The 15,049-nt window shown below is 40.2% G+C and overlaps 1 protein-coding gene across 4 annotated transcripts in view; it reads left to right on the top strand.

Moving 5' to 3' along the window:
* TENT4A (terminal nucleotidyltransferase 4A) overlaps nucleotides 1-15,049 on the top strand; it is a 143,405-nt gene that overhangs the window by 16,716 nt on the left and 111,640 nt on the right. For all 4 annotated transcript variants that reach the window (XM_073332401.2, XM_073332402.1, XM_073332400.1 and 1 more), the window contains exons 2-5: nucleotides 2,449-2,572; nucleotides 5,352-5,398; nucleotides 6,500-6,620; nucleotides 9,460-9,567. In XM_073332401.2, coding sequence (XP_073188502.1) covers nucleotides 2,449-2,572; nucleotides 5,352-5,398; nucleotides 6,500-6,620; nucleotides 9,460-9,567 — 400 coding nt within the window. The remainder of the gene's footprint in view (nucleotides 1-2,448; nucleotides 2,573-5,351; nucleotides 5,399-6,499; nucleotides 6,621-9,459; nucleotides 9,568-15,049) is intronic.

The raw sequence follows: 15,049 nt of genomic DNA, 5'->3' as shown, positions 1-15,049 counted from the left end.
GTTGTTTCTGTAAGGAAGACATTTCCTTCTGTTGTCACACAAGCACATACAACAGGATCGTTGTGGACATTGCTCCACCGATCAAGACTCAGGTTAACAATTTTATCCTCTAGACCTTTTTCACACTGCTCAATTTCTCTTTCATACACTTTATCCAGGAATTTGCCTGCGACATCTGCTCTGTTGGGTGGTCTGTATCCTGGTCTTAATGACTGAACCATGTTAATGAAGTGTGGGTTCTCAATCATACAAAAAGGAGAGTTTGTTGCATAAACAAACTGGACAATTTTTCCATCAATTACCTCTTTTTGTAATCTGCTGGTTCTTATCACACAAACTTACCTATGGTTGTTTCCGAATGATGGAGATTTTTTTTTTCTTTTTGCCACAGGTGATATACTGTGGCTATGTGACATACATGATGTGACTGAAACACTATCGTTGGCTGATAACTCTGAAACTATAGAAAATGATAGTGATCTTGAAGGTGGATAGTCTTCAGAATCCTGTATGTTGAGGATGGATTCTCCTAAATAAAATAAGTCAGTGCAGTTATTTAATTATTATTACCATACTGCTCATTTAATATGGTTCATTGCATTCACTGACACTGAGTACTACTTTAAAGGTGAAACTATAAAAGGAAGATCTGCCTATTTCAGCTATTTATTTTTTTATCACAACTGCATCTAAAATGATAGTACCATAGAGTAACAACTATATTTTTTGCTTAAACATGAGAATTCAAGAATAGTCCAGAAGGAAGACAGGCAGTCATTAAGAAAGAAGTATAAAATAAAAGTTTACCAACCTGAAGATCCTGCATGTTCAGACATGTTCCTTTCATCATCTTCAACACAGCTTCCTCCTCAGAAGGAACACTTCTCATGATGTTGTTTCATTCGGGAAACCAGGCCTTGCATTTCTTTGTTGCACTGTTTTCATTTTGCTCTCATGCCTGTCTAACCCACAGGTAGAGGAACTTCATTAAAATATTCTCAACTGGGTCTCTCTTACGGCCTGCTGCCATTGTAGGTTTTCCCTTCTAGTGAGAGACTGGTATGGTAGATCTCAAATCAATGAAGGCTACAGTCAGAAAGACCTCAAGACTTCTGGAATATGCTGCTCAAACAGTTTCACTTTTGTTTCTACTGCCTGTTTCTCCCTTCTCACATTTATCTCCAGACTTCTTCTCCGTGTCCAGATCTATTCCGCCCCCAACAATCATCTATTTATTTAACTTTTTGAAGCTTTGCACTTCTAGAGAGAGGTAAGGGATTGACTCTGTGTACTCAAATTTGCAGAGGGACAATAGGGTTGAGGTCTGTTATTTCTCTCCTTTATATATTATTTATTATTTATTTAAAAACATTTTCGCTGTTAACAAGCATGTTATCTCTGGCGACACAAATCAACAGTTTGAGAACTGCAAAACTAAGCACCCCGATAGTATCTTCTAGACTGAGCACTGAATCCCATTGGATAGATAGAAAGATTAACCTAAATAATCTATACAGTAGCCTCTGGAACCTACAAGATTGGGTCCCTAATCCATGAACTATTGGAACTCATTTACAAAACTTTTCTTAAACATTATATGAATATATTGTCTCATGGTATAGAATTAGAATTTATAATCCCTATTCCATGATGAGATATCTTTGAGCTATAATGTATGTTAATTAAAACTTTAGGCTTTTTTCCTCAAAAAGCTTTTCAGCAAAAAAAAATCATATTTAAATTAAAAAAATCTGATTTTTTTAAAAAAAAAAAATTGTAATTAATTGATCTTTTCCACCCTGGTGAGAATCCTGCTAGATGCCTTTAGAGAAGCCGAATTTACAAGGCAAGTACAGGAGAAATTTACATTTCCCATGCACAAATTAGAATCTCTGTAAGACTAAAACTAGCTTAAACTCTGTGGAGCTCACCATTTAAGAACCCCATTGTGTAATACCCAGGATTTTATGCATCTTGCCGTTTCCGCCTCATTATTTTGCAATAAATAACTAGCCAAAGTTGATCAGGATTAAATTAGTGAGCTAACGGGAATAGAAATAGGAATGTCTACCAACAAAAGTATTTGTTGTAACTTGCTTCTGTTAAACTTATACATGTTTCTGTTCTGAATGTATGGAGGCTATATAAACTATAAGGTACCAATACCTTGTGTCTAGACTGTTAGCGTACATAATTAAGGTGATAAAATACACATCAACTTAAATAAACTATTTTTGAAACAAGGGGTCTTTTTTTGGAGAGTAGTATCATAAAACTTAATTCCTAAAAATGATTTTTGGTTGAAAGGTAATTGACTTAAAAACAAAAATGCATACAAGTATGTGGTGTTGGGGTATAAACCATTTTGTTTATTTGTATTGGATAGAGAAGTTCTGTCACCACTGTCATTGCTGATGCTACTGTTTTATTCCCCACCCTCACCTTTAGGCTCCATGAAGAAATAATTGACTTTTATGACTTCATGTCCCCTCGTCCTGAAGAAGCAACGATGAGAAGAGAAGTGGTGAAAAGAATAGAGACTGTCATCAAAGATCTTTGGCCTACAGCTGATGTGAGTATATCTCAAGTTTCAAATCAAATTTACTAGTACGCTGAAGAACAGAGTTCATTTAAGTTACATTTTGTCTTCCTAATGCAACCTTTTTTGAGTTCTCTCTCCATTTAACTTTTTAAAGATGAAATTGTCACAACTCTTGTATTACAATGTAATAACCATTGCTGCGCTGGCGCTCACAACAAGCTACTCTTAATTGACACAATCAAAGGAGTTAGAAGCTTAATACAAGAATTTCAAACCTAGGCTTCAGGTTGCTGAAGCCTAGTAGTTATCTTGCTCTCTAAATCTTCAACAATAGCCAAACTGACTAAAGCAAAATTACATCCAAATAAGAAATTCTTGTGTGTATCATTTCTTGAGTAATAGCTTATGATTAAGTTGGTTACCGACATATGAACTTAATTCCTGATATTAGAGTGTAGACTTGCTTTCGCAACACTAACTAAATGTTGGACATTTGTTTTTTAGAACTTTTTAATTTTTGCAGGATTGGTATTGTAAACTATAAAAGAAACATGTAAAACCAAGCACTGATAGGCAGATAATTTTTATACACTATGTCTTGAAGATCCCTACAGATCTTCCTACATTATGGGAGCAGTAGGATATCAATATCCTGTGGGGAAAATGTGATACAAAAGTATGACTAAAATATGCTTAAGGATTATTGAGGGAAAAGGAGGTCAGAGGAACTAAATCACAATGTATAACCTCTACCAAGAAGCCTAAAGAAGGAAATTAGTAACACCAAGGTGAGATGCTCAATTGCTTGAGGCCATGTTTTGGACAAAATTCTAGGTCCCTTTCTTTTGCTTTTCAATAGCTTAAATAGTAACATTTTTACAAGCCCTTTCTGGAAGACTGTTCTTACTTTTGTAGTTCCTTTTGCTGTTACTTTTGCCTACTATCGGTGAGCCTTATAGGAAGCAGCCTTTAATCAGATTTATTTGCAGCTGTGATGGTCCACTGAAATGACCAAACATGAAGCAGAGAGACATTTTTATATAAAGTACATTAGTGTAATGGCAGGGAATGCAGGAAAAGTTAAGTGGCATATGTCTGAGAGAAGTTTGTCTCAGAAATGGTATTACACATCTACTGTTTGTCTAAGTTAATTATCCCTCTAAACAGATGGAGAAAATTTAACTGCTGTTGACTCTTCTGAATTTGATATGACAAGGTGGGCAAGGTAATATCTTTAATTGGACCAACTTCTGTTGGTGAGTGAGACATTACCCATACACCTTGTGTTTCCAATATCCTGGGACTGACACAGATACAACTACATTTCATACAACAGTTGAATTTGCTAAGTCAGTCTTACATTATAGGTGGTTTATTTTGTTTCTGTTAAACTGTTAGCATTCATGTATTGTGTTTCCTACTTAATACTCATGTGTATGCATAAAACTTAGACAAAACTACTTATTAGACAAGAACTTGTTTTTAATGTCTGTTTAAATTGGTTGTGTTTTCAGCATGTCTACAGCATTCTGAATTAGCTTTACACAGAAGAAATATGATCCTTAGAGTAGTTTCAAAAGAGATCCTGGTGAAAGTTAGGTCTTGGATACTATGTTCTTCATTGGTTTCACTTAAAGCCCATTTGAAGTAACCCCATTTACCAAAAATAACCAGTAACATATCCAGTTGATTAGTTCAACCCCAGGAATTGCCATAGCAGATCGGTGGTCCACCTAATCTAATCTTGCCTTGCTCGAGATTCTAATGGGGTGGCTTGCATATTTCAACCAATAAATATGGAGCTATAATGTGGATGTTTGAAGTCTTTCTACAGTTCACTGGCTATAGAATTAGTGTATTTGCTTTGCTCAAGGTATTTTAAATATCTATTCCAAGACTGGCTTCTTCTCTTGTTTTGTCTTTAAAATTCATTACTACTGTCTTCAGATTCTAGCATCACTGATTTAAAAGTAAAGCTATCCCTGAGACCTGTTTTCCTCTGACTCTCCAATTATGCTTTTCTAAAAGGAAGGGATTGTTCTTCATTAGCATAAACCTCTCTAGGTGGGGTTGAGAGTTAATGTGATAAATAACTTAGGCCAGGTCTACACTACAGATTTCTGCTGGCATGGTGTTTCTCAGGGGCGTGAAGAAGTCACCTCTGTCTGATGTAGCTGTTATAGCAGTAGTTGCTACTGTTTTTACAGTAATACTGGCAAAGCCACACTTTTACAAGTATAGCTTACTTTGCATGTAATGGGTGGCTTTACTGTAGTGGTACAAAGTACAACTTTGCCAGTATAGCTGTAAGCACACTAGGAGGGCTTTGCTGGTGTAGTATACTGGTATACCTTTACCATAAAGTGCTTCTGGAGTAGGCATGGCCTTGGTTGCACTAGTCTTTGTTCTGCTGCTTATGGTGCTAGGCATGGTTTTCCTGAACAGAAGTGACCACGCTTTCCTGTTAAGTCTCCTTACTTTTAAGTCTAAAGATAATATCAAAATTAACATTTTTAGACTTACTGTATTAAACTGCAAACTTCTCTCAACACTTGAGTGGGTTAGGTGGGGGACAGAGTGAGGCTAACTCCACACCACCTCTTCCTTTATGATGTATTAATCTAAACTTGAGAGAACTTGAGCTGGGGTGGGTTAACATTTGTTTACATTGGTCAGATGGAGTCTCAAGGAATAGTTTAAGTAAACTCATGTTTTTCTGGACCTATTAACAGTAAGACTTGTTTGACTGCATTTTGCTTTAATATTAATCATTGCAGGATGTGTTTTAGTATTTAACTTTTCCTTTCAGGTTCAGATATTTGGCAGCTTTAGTACAGGGCTTTACCTTCCAACTAGGTAAGTAACAAGTTACTTTGGTACATAACCTTTTTGGTCTGTCTTATGAAAGTGGTGATAAACCTCTAGAAGAGAATTGGTTTATTTTCAAATATTTGCAAACCAGAATGTGAAAGTGTAACAAACATTACTCAAAGTTTGTATCTAATGTCCCACCTAACCAGGGAAAAACCACTGAACATACTATGAACTTTGGGAAGTACATAAACATTTTAATATTCTTGGTGCCAGTATCCATACCCTCCACTGATTGCTGACTCTTGATTGAAAAAGCTTCTCCTAGATGCACTCTGGGATAACACTTGTTATCCTTTGAGATAATTCATGTCACTTACCCATACAAATTGAGCAGTATTGTGAAATATTTCATACTTGGTGGGATAGCTAATATTTACTGTCTAAGCCATATAATAACTGAGGTAATCATTGAACATTAATCATTAAACAGACAATCATTGAAAATTAATTTCCCTACCTCTTACCAATATATAAATCTTTTTAAAACTGAAATTTAGTTTGTAGAAATTATGCCATTTATCTTTTGCAATTCAGTCAACTCAGTGTTTAAAATTGTCTAGCTAGTTTCACTCGAGTCACTAGCACAATGCACTTGTATCTTTATTTACAATATTCCAGGCTCGTGCATACTTCCAAAGCTGCTGCTTCTAGTGTTTGTTTAAAACCTTTATATTCATTTCATATTATTTTTTATAAAGTCACATTAGTTGTTGAAAACATTTTGGACTCCACAATTCTGTAAACTGCTTGCTTAACAGCATAATTAAACCTGAGTCCGCAGCAGTAATGAACCATATCATTTTTATAGAACTGTATTGTTTGTTGTTTTCAAGTAGGCTTCAGTAGGAAACCATTGGAGAAATTGACTTAATTATTTTTATAGACTTAATTGACCATTCTTATATCCACTTAAGTTGCAGTATGCTAGAAAGTATTGCAGAACTACCATACTTAAAGATTTGAGCTTTTTGGGAGCTCTTTCAAAGTATTGTGCAGAAGGTTAGTGTTGCCATTTATCTACAGGGGAATATGACTCTCTCATTTCAGTGGACTTTATTGTTATATTTTGTTTCCTGTCTATAGTGATATTGATTTAGTTGTTTTTGGGAAATGGGAACGCCCACCTCTACAACTGCTGGAACAAGCACTAAGGAAACACAATGTGGCTGAGCCATATTCCATTAAAGTACTTGACAAAGCTACGGTGAGTAATGAGAAACAAAATTCCTATTTGGAAAAATAAACTGCTTTGATGATAAGGTGACATAAATACAACATAAAGAAAAAAACTTGTTAAAGATGGCACATGTACCTATTTTGGTGCTTCCTGCATATTGACTTGCTGTGTTCATTTATCCCATGTTTTCCTGTTTTCTGGATAATGCTTTTGTAGAGTATGTGTTTGACAGAATCCAGCTAATAATGACATTCATAACCACTGTTTCAGAGATCTAGCTTCTTAGGAATTTTATTTACAGTGCTTGAAAGTTGTTAAAGGACTTCCTCAATTACTGCTTGGCAGCTTGGCTTGCTATCATGTTGCCCTTGTTAAACTCCCTGTCTCTGAAGGTGGACCATTGTGTACTGATGGCACAATGCTCTTTTACTTCAGCAACCACCTTGTCTCTGGTCATAACTACTTGGCTAACTAATCTGCAAAGTCTTCTAGAATTCAGAGAACTGTGATCCTATAGACTGTACAACCTTGACTTTGTGGGCAGAGGGGAAACTGGACCAAGAGAAATGTGATGATGGTTCTAGGTGCTGATTAAACCTTTTTAGCACTACTACATTGGTTGTGTAGCAGTTAGTGTGGTAAGCAACTCAGAGAGTACCTTGGGGATGGATAACCATAGGCTCACTTCTTTTCCAATGTAGTTTGGTTTTAGTATAGCTGTCTCTTGCAAACCAGAGAGACACAGAAGGTGAGATAATATCTCTTACCAGACCAACTTTTTGGCTCTGCAGACATCTCTAAACACTAGTACTTCATTGCCTAAGTTTTGAAAGCTTTCACAAGAGTGAGTTAAGCTTAAGATGGAATCTTTGGTACAGTTATTCTGGCATGGAATGTTATTTCTTGAACTGATTTGAGAAACTTAACTAGTTGCCTCTCAAATGTTCCCTGTTTGTGGATAGTGGTATGGTCTACAACATGGGTGGGCAAATTTTGTGGCCCTTCGGCCACATCCGGGTATAAAAAGTGTATGGCAGGCCATGAAATTGAGGGTTGGGGTGCAGGGGGAGGGGGTATGAGGGCTCTGGCTGGGGGTGTGGGCTCTGGAGTGGGGCTGGGCATGAGGGGCTTGGGGTGTAGGCGGGTACTCCGGGCTGGGACCAAGGGGTTTGGAGGGTGAGAGGGGGATCAGAGCAGGGAGTCAGGTGGGCATGTCCCACCTCTGACTCCTACGCGGAGGCGCGGCCAGGTAGCTCTACGTGCTGCCACGTCTGCAGGTGCTGCCCCTGCACCTCCCATTGGCTGTGGTTCCTGGCTGCGGGGGCGGTGCTTGGGGCGGGGGTACCATGCAGAACTCCCTGGCCGTGCCTCTGCATAGGAGCCGGAAGGGGGACATGCAGCTGCTTCCGGGAGCTGTGCGGAAAGCCCCCAACTCTGCTTCCCGGAGGGAGCTCAAGGGCCGGATTAAAAGTTCTGATGGGCCGGACACAGCCCGCGGGCCGTAGTTTGCCCATCTCTGGTCTACGGGGCTTCTGTATCTAGTGCCTTTCAGGAGATATAAACTTACTGGAAAACACCTAAACGTCTAATACTATTTGTTTAGATTCTCTGTAGCAGATTTGAAGCCACTCAGTTTTAGATGCAGTGGTTGTTGTGTCTTTGCTATTTATGCAGGACTACAGAGTGGCCTTAAGCAAGGACACTTAGCAATCTTGTAATTCCAGGTGAAAACACTAAAATCAACAACTTATTTTTCAGAATGCTTCCTAATACCTATGGAATAGACAGGTGTTCCATAGTGATGGTTTAGCATTTCAGTGCATGATAATTTCTAGCAGCCAGCCGTTTACAAGGCATGTGTCTCACACTGTTCTTATAACCCTGATGAATCAGGTGTCATGCATGCAGAGAGACTTTCTGATGGAAATTATGTAATTGCATGATTGGACTGACTTTAGGGAAATACTGTACAAAAGTATAGATTAATTCTTCAGTGGATAAAATGTGAACTCCTAAATCCCCTCTGAAAATAAATGAGTTGGCAGTGTCAAAAGCAAATGCCGAGAAAGGTGTTATTACTGTACTGTGATAGCAGAGCTAGTGTAGCCCACTGAGGTTGTGGCATGTTATCTTAGTATTTTGAAACACTTTGGAAACTGTTAGGACTCCTTTTGCTGGTTAGAGGTGCTAAAGCTCCACCACTGCTTGGCATTTAGTAATCTAGAAGCCACTCTAATCTGCATGAGCCCTTCCTTAATTACTTCCTTCCACTATTAGTGTGGATTAATGAGGTTATAATTGAAAACTGGAAAATGATAAACCTCTAATTGAAAATGAACACATGCAAAGAAAAAAAAAATTCATTTTAGCATAGGAATGTTTTGTTAGTCTGGATTTAGTTGGTCTTCTAATCCAGTCACTTCAAGAAGTAATTGTCCACTTTAATTTAAGATAATAGTTCTCTATGAGTGTGTCTGCACTGCAGTCAGAGGTGGGACTAGGAGATGTAGACATACTCAATATAGCCAGTTTGAATCACAATAGTAGTGAAGCTGCCACGTCTTGAGTTAGCACTGGGTACCCAGGGAACCAGGTGGAGTTGTACAGCCTGTGCTGCCAGGGTTTCACTGTTTCTGCTTGAGCTAGCTAGATCAAAACTGTCTTAGTAATTTTTACATGTGCTGCATTCATACCCTCAATCAGCCCCTTGCAGACCTCCACCTGATGTTCAGTAACATAGTGTCTGTTTAGGCCTGTTGTGTCTGAATGTTGTAAATTAAGGAAATGTGTAACTAATCAAATATAGAAAAGCTTCAGCCTAGTGTTTGGGATGTATAAAATGTCTCTCTTCTACAAATATTTGCAGGTACCAATAATAAAACTTACAGACCAGGAGACAGAAGTGAAAGTTGACATAAGTTTTAATGTGGAAACTGGTGTGAAGGCAGCTCGATTTATCAAGGAGTACATGAAGGTACAAACTGCATAATTGATGCTACTAATCAATAAACATCAGTATACTGTTTTGTCCTTTACTTTACTCTAGGGCATGTAAATTTGTGTCTTAAGAACTCTAAAATATTTAAACACAGGGAAATGTTATGGGTCTCTACCTGGAAGAGAATAACATTAAATTCCATTGACTTTAACCAGTCTTGTGTTTTATAGATTGGAGATCAGCTGTGGAAACAGTTAAACTTTTAAAGGGCAGTGAGTTTTATGAAGGGGCCCTAATAAAATGGGACTAGAAACTGTTGGCTTTAGTTTTCTGGCTGTGTTGTTCTAAGCATTTGCCAGAGGTGGTTAAGAACATAAGAATATCCATACTGTCAGACCTAAGTTCCCTGTAAGCCTATTTAGTTCTGCACAGGTGCTCAGTGAACCCACCCGGCCGGGACCTGCTGCGGCCGGGGGAGAGGTGCCACTCCCCCTGCTGGGACCTACCCCGGCCCCTAATCTGCTGTAGCTGGGGAAAGGGTGGCCTGAACTGAGCCCTAGCCCGGACCTGCTATGCCTGGGGTGCCCAGTCCCTACTCAGCCCTGGACCTGCTGCGGCTGGGGGAGGGGTGGCTTGAATTCAGCCCTGGCCTGGACCTGTTGAGGCCGGAGCGCCCCTTCCCCAGACCGGCTGGGGCGCTTATCCCACGCCCCAGCCCTGGAGCTGCCACGGCAGGGAGAGGCACTTCTCCCACCCAGCCCAGGTGCTGCTGCGGGGAGAGAGCTGGGAGAAGTCCTCTCTCCCTGTTGTAGCCCTGGAGCACTCCCCTGCACCCCAACCCTCTGCCTGAGCCCCTCATCCCCTCCCCCACCCTGGACCCTGCACCCCAATCCTCTGCCCCAACCCTGAACCCTTTATCCATGGCCCCACCCCAGAGCCTGGACCCCTACTTGGAGCCCTCACATCCCTGCACTCTAACCTTCTGCCCCAGTCCTGAGCCCACTCCTACACTCCAAACCCCTTGGCGCCTCCCCCACCCCACACATGCATTTTGTTATGTGCACCGATATGAAGGTGATGTGTCACACGTCACCTCCATATTGGTGCATATAACAAAATTCAGTCCACACACGGGTGGTAAAAATGAGAGGGAACACTGTGTCAGACCAATGGACCATCTAGCCCAGTATCCCATCTTCCAACAGTGACCAGTGCCAGATGCTTCAGAGAGAATGAACAGAACAGGCCAATTATTGAGTGATTTATCCCCTGTTGTCCAGTCCTAGCTTCTGGCAGTTGGAGGTTTAGGGACATCCAGAGCATGGGTTTGGATGTCTGACCATCATGGCTAATAGCCATTGATGGACCTCTCCTCCAAGAACTTATCTAATTATTTTTTGAACCCAGTTTTACTTTTGGCCTTCATAACATTACCCTGCAACAAGTTCCACAGGTTGATTGTGCATTGTGTGAAGAAGTACTTCCTTAGGTTAGTTTCAACCTGCTGTCTATTAATGTCATTGGGTGACCTTGTGTTACTTACCCCTTCACATAACACTTCCCGATTCACTTTCTCTATACCATTCATGATTTTATAGACCTGTCATATCCCCCATCCTTAATCATCTCTTCTCTAAGATGAACAGTCCCAGTCTTTTTAATCTCTCCTCGTATGCACACTGCTCCATACCCCTAATCCTTTTTGTTACCCTTCTTTGTACCTTTCCCCATTCTAATATATCTTTTTTGAGATGGGGTGACCAGAGCTGTGCACAGTATTTAAAATGTGGGCATACCATGGATTTATATCATCTGCCTTGTCCTCATCCATCCTTCCACGAACGCAAGTCGATGCTACACCATTCCATTTTCTTGTGAGCATGTTCTTTCCATTTTTGGCCAAAGAGTTTTGCCATGTGATCCGCCCAACTCGTTTTCGTTCTGCCCAGCGGTCGCTTGTGGTCTCTGGGGATCCAGTCACTGATGCAGGTTGTTCACCTGTTGTCTTGCCTGTGGACTACATGACCCACCCATCTCATTGATCACCTCTGTACGCCTTCTGATCTCCTCATTTGTTGTATGATCATGGAGCAATGTCTTGCACATTTGCCTTTCCATTGCTCTCTGGGTGACCATCAATTTTTCTTCCTCCCCTTTTGTCGTTGACCACCTTTTTGCTCCATATATCATTGCTGGCAGAACAGTGGAGTAAGAAATGATCGCGGAGCATCTCTGGTTGCGTTCGCAGAGGCAAACCATCTCCATGTAATGAACATGTTTCAAAAAGAACAAAGGCAGTGGACATGGAAAAGCTGGGATGGAGTCTCACTGAATCAGATTGATTATGTATTGACAGATACTAGAAGAATCTTCAACGATGTACCAATAATAGGCGAATGAATCATTAGCACAGGCTCAGACCATCATATTTATATAGTAGCATTATGATATTTTATGTCTTCTCTTTCCTAATGATGCCTAGCGTTAGCTTTTTTGATTATTGCTGCATGTTGAGTAGACATTTCCAGAGAATTATCCATATTGACTCCAAGATATCTTTGAGTGGCAGAGCTAATTAGAACCCATCATTTTTATAGGTAGTTGAGATTGTTTTGCAATGTGCATTACTTTGCACTTATCAACATTGAATTTCATCTGCCATTTTGTTAACCAGTCACCCAGTTTTGTGAGATTCCTTTGTAACTCTTTGCAGTCTGCTTTGGACTTAATATATTAAGTAATTTTGTATTGTGTGCAGACTTTGCCACCTTGCTGTTTACCCCCCTTTCCAGATCAGTTATGAATGTGTTGAACAGCACAGGTCCTAGTACAAAACTGACCATTTATTCTGACCCTTTGTTTCCTATTTTTGAACTACTTACTGATCCATGAGAGGACCTTCTTTTACTGCCAGGGGCTGGAAGGACTGTCCACAAACATTCATTCTTCATATAATGTAGAAGCACAAGACCCTGATGTAAGACTATCAAGCCAGCTCCTTTATAGTGGAATCTTGTTACACAACTATAACTTTAAAATAAGATGTCCTAATTGGCTTGTAAGAGCTACCTTAATCTTATCAGAAAGTTTCAGTATAGTAGAATAAGACTTCTATCACAGTGAAAAAGTAGCCAACTTGAATATTATACTTACCTGAAAGTTTTGTGTCCCCTATGGTTACATGTAACATGTAAGGATACTATAAAAAGAAAATGAAATATCTTTCCCATTCTGTTTTGCTGTGCTTTGACAGCACTTCTTGTTTAGTCGGTTATTTGCTCATGTGTAGTCAATGTCTCTATTGCAGAAGAACCCTTAAACATAAAGCCTTTCTGCTCCACTGTTTCTTTAAAAAAACAAACAAAAAAACCCAAAATTTTCAAAACGAAAGGTGAACACTTTATACCATCTTATCAGAAATCAGATTTTTTTTTTTTAAACTGGTAATTTGAAGGGACTGTGCCAACTTGAATGTTAATGATGGGAGGTATTAGGTTAGCTAGAGGGAAAATACGTACACTGAAGAGATTTGCATGGTCACATTTTGATCTGCAGTCTTTTTTTACTTTGTTTAAAAACATTAGAGAACTTGAATCTCACTAAAATACTTGACTATTATATCTTAGATTCTAAAATCACATATTAGAATATTATTGTAATAGCATTCCCAGTGAAGGTTAAGAAAGTACTTCCTTGCCAAACCATATTTTCTTCTTCAAGTAGCGTCCCCATGGGTGCTCCACTGTAGGTCTTTGAGTGCTGTTCCCTATGTGGATTCCAAATATGGGTACGCTTGAGTGCCGTGCGCCACAGCTGGAACTGTTCGTAGTAGTGTCCTCTGACGGTTTGGATCACAGAAACCCCTTTGGGACTGCCATCTGATGTGCCTAGACTACATCTGAGCCCGTTTTCCCTGCCAGCTTGGGACTTCAGTACCTTGCCTTGTTTAAGCCAGACACGCTTTCCTGTTGCAAACAGAGGTCCAAGTCTGAACCACATCCCCCACAAGCTGCAGGCTTAACTGAAAATGGCTTAAGAAGAGCTTCTGTCTCCAGCACCCAGATACCCAGCTCCCAATGGGGTCCAAACCCTAAATAAATCCGTTTTACCTGTATAAAGCTTATACAGGGTAAACTTGTAAATTGCTCGCCCTCTATAACACTGATAGAGATATGAGCAACTGTTTGCCCCCCCAGGTATTAATACTTACTCTGGGTTAATTAATAAGGAAAAAGTGATTTTATTAAATGCAGAAAGTAGGATTTAAGTAGTTCCAAGTAATAACAGACAGAACAAAGTAAATTACCAAACAAAATAAAATAAAACACACAAATCTAAGCCTAATGCCGTGGGAAACTAAATGCAGGTAAATCTCACCCTCAGATGTTCCAATAAGCTTCTCTGACAGATTAGCCTCCTTCTAGTCTGGGTCCAGCAATCACTCACTCCCCTGTAGTTACTGTCCTTTGTTCCAGTTTCTTTCAGGCAGCCTCTCCACCCCCAAAGGATATCTCTTGAGCCAGCTGAAGACAAAATGGAGGGGTTTCCCAGGGGCTTATATAGCCTCCCTCTTGTGGGTGGAAACCCCTCTCTCCCCCTCTGTAGAATTACAGCTCCAAGATGGAGTTTTGGAGTCACATGGGCAAGTCACATGTCCATGCATGACTCAGTTCTTTACAGGCTGACGCCATGTTAGCCCGAACATTCTCAGGAAGGCTCAGATGTGGATTGGCGTGTATCAAGGTCCATTGTTGGCCACGTACTCCCAGTTACTTGAATAACCCCTTCACGCTATGTTGAACAAGTCTGCTGTAGGTACTTTCTACAGCAAACACTTGAAATACAAGCATAGAGCCAATACTCATAACTTCAGATATAAAAAATGATACATGCATACGAATAGGATGAATACATTCAGTAGAACATAACTTTTGCAAAGATACGTTACGTGGCATATGTAGCATAAAACATTCCAGTTATGTTACATTTACAGATAGCTCAGTGGTTTGAGCACTGGCCTGCTAAACCCAGGGTTGTGAGTTCAATCCTTGAGGGGGCCATTTAGGGATCTGGGGCAAAAATTGGGGATTGGCCCTGCTTTGAGCAGGGGGTTGGACTAGATGACCTCCTGAGGTCCCTTCCAACCCTGACATTCTGTATTTCTGTAAAGCATTATGGGGTGCAATGTCACATGTCCGTTGACCCGTATGGCTTTAAGAGGCTGTGCAGGTCGGCACCGCTCTAGTTCCTTCTTCCTGCTGAATGGCCGGAGTTGGAACCACTGTCCCTTAGTGCTCTTAGCTCGCTAAGAGAACTACTCTTTTCGTTGTATATAGTTTTCCCCATAGTTCTTAGTTGTCTGTTAGTTGTACCCCTTAGTTCTTAGGTTTCTGTTGCACTTTTCCCTTCCGGGGACCTTTCCCCAGCTCAGGGACTGTGCCCCAGTAAGCCAGTTTTAAATACTGTGTTTCCTGTCCATGCTCCATCTCTGTGAGTGACTAGCACCAGCACTGAATCT

The sequence above is a fragment of the Lepidochelys kempii genome, chromosome 2, assembly GCF_965140285.1.
Source record: "Lepidochelys kempii isolate rLepKem1 chromosome 2, rLepKem1.hap1, whole genome shotgun sequence".
In the NCBI taxonomy this organism is placed as follows: Eukaryota; Metazoa; Chordata; order Testudines; family Cheloniidae; genus Lepidochelys; species Lepidochelys kempii.
The sequence above is the reverse complement of the archived record's forward strand: the minus strand, read 5'-3'. Positions and strand labels throughout refer to the sequence as shown.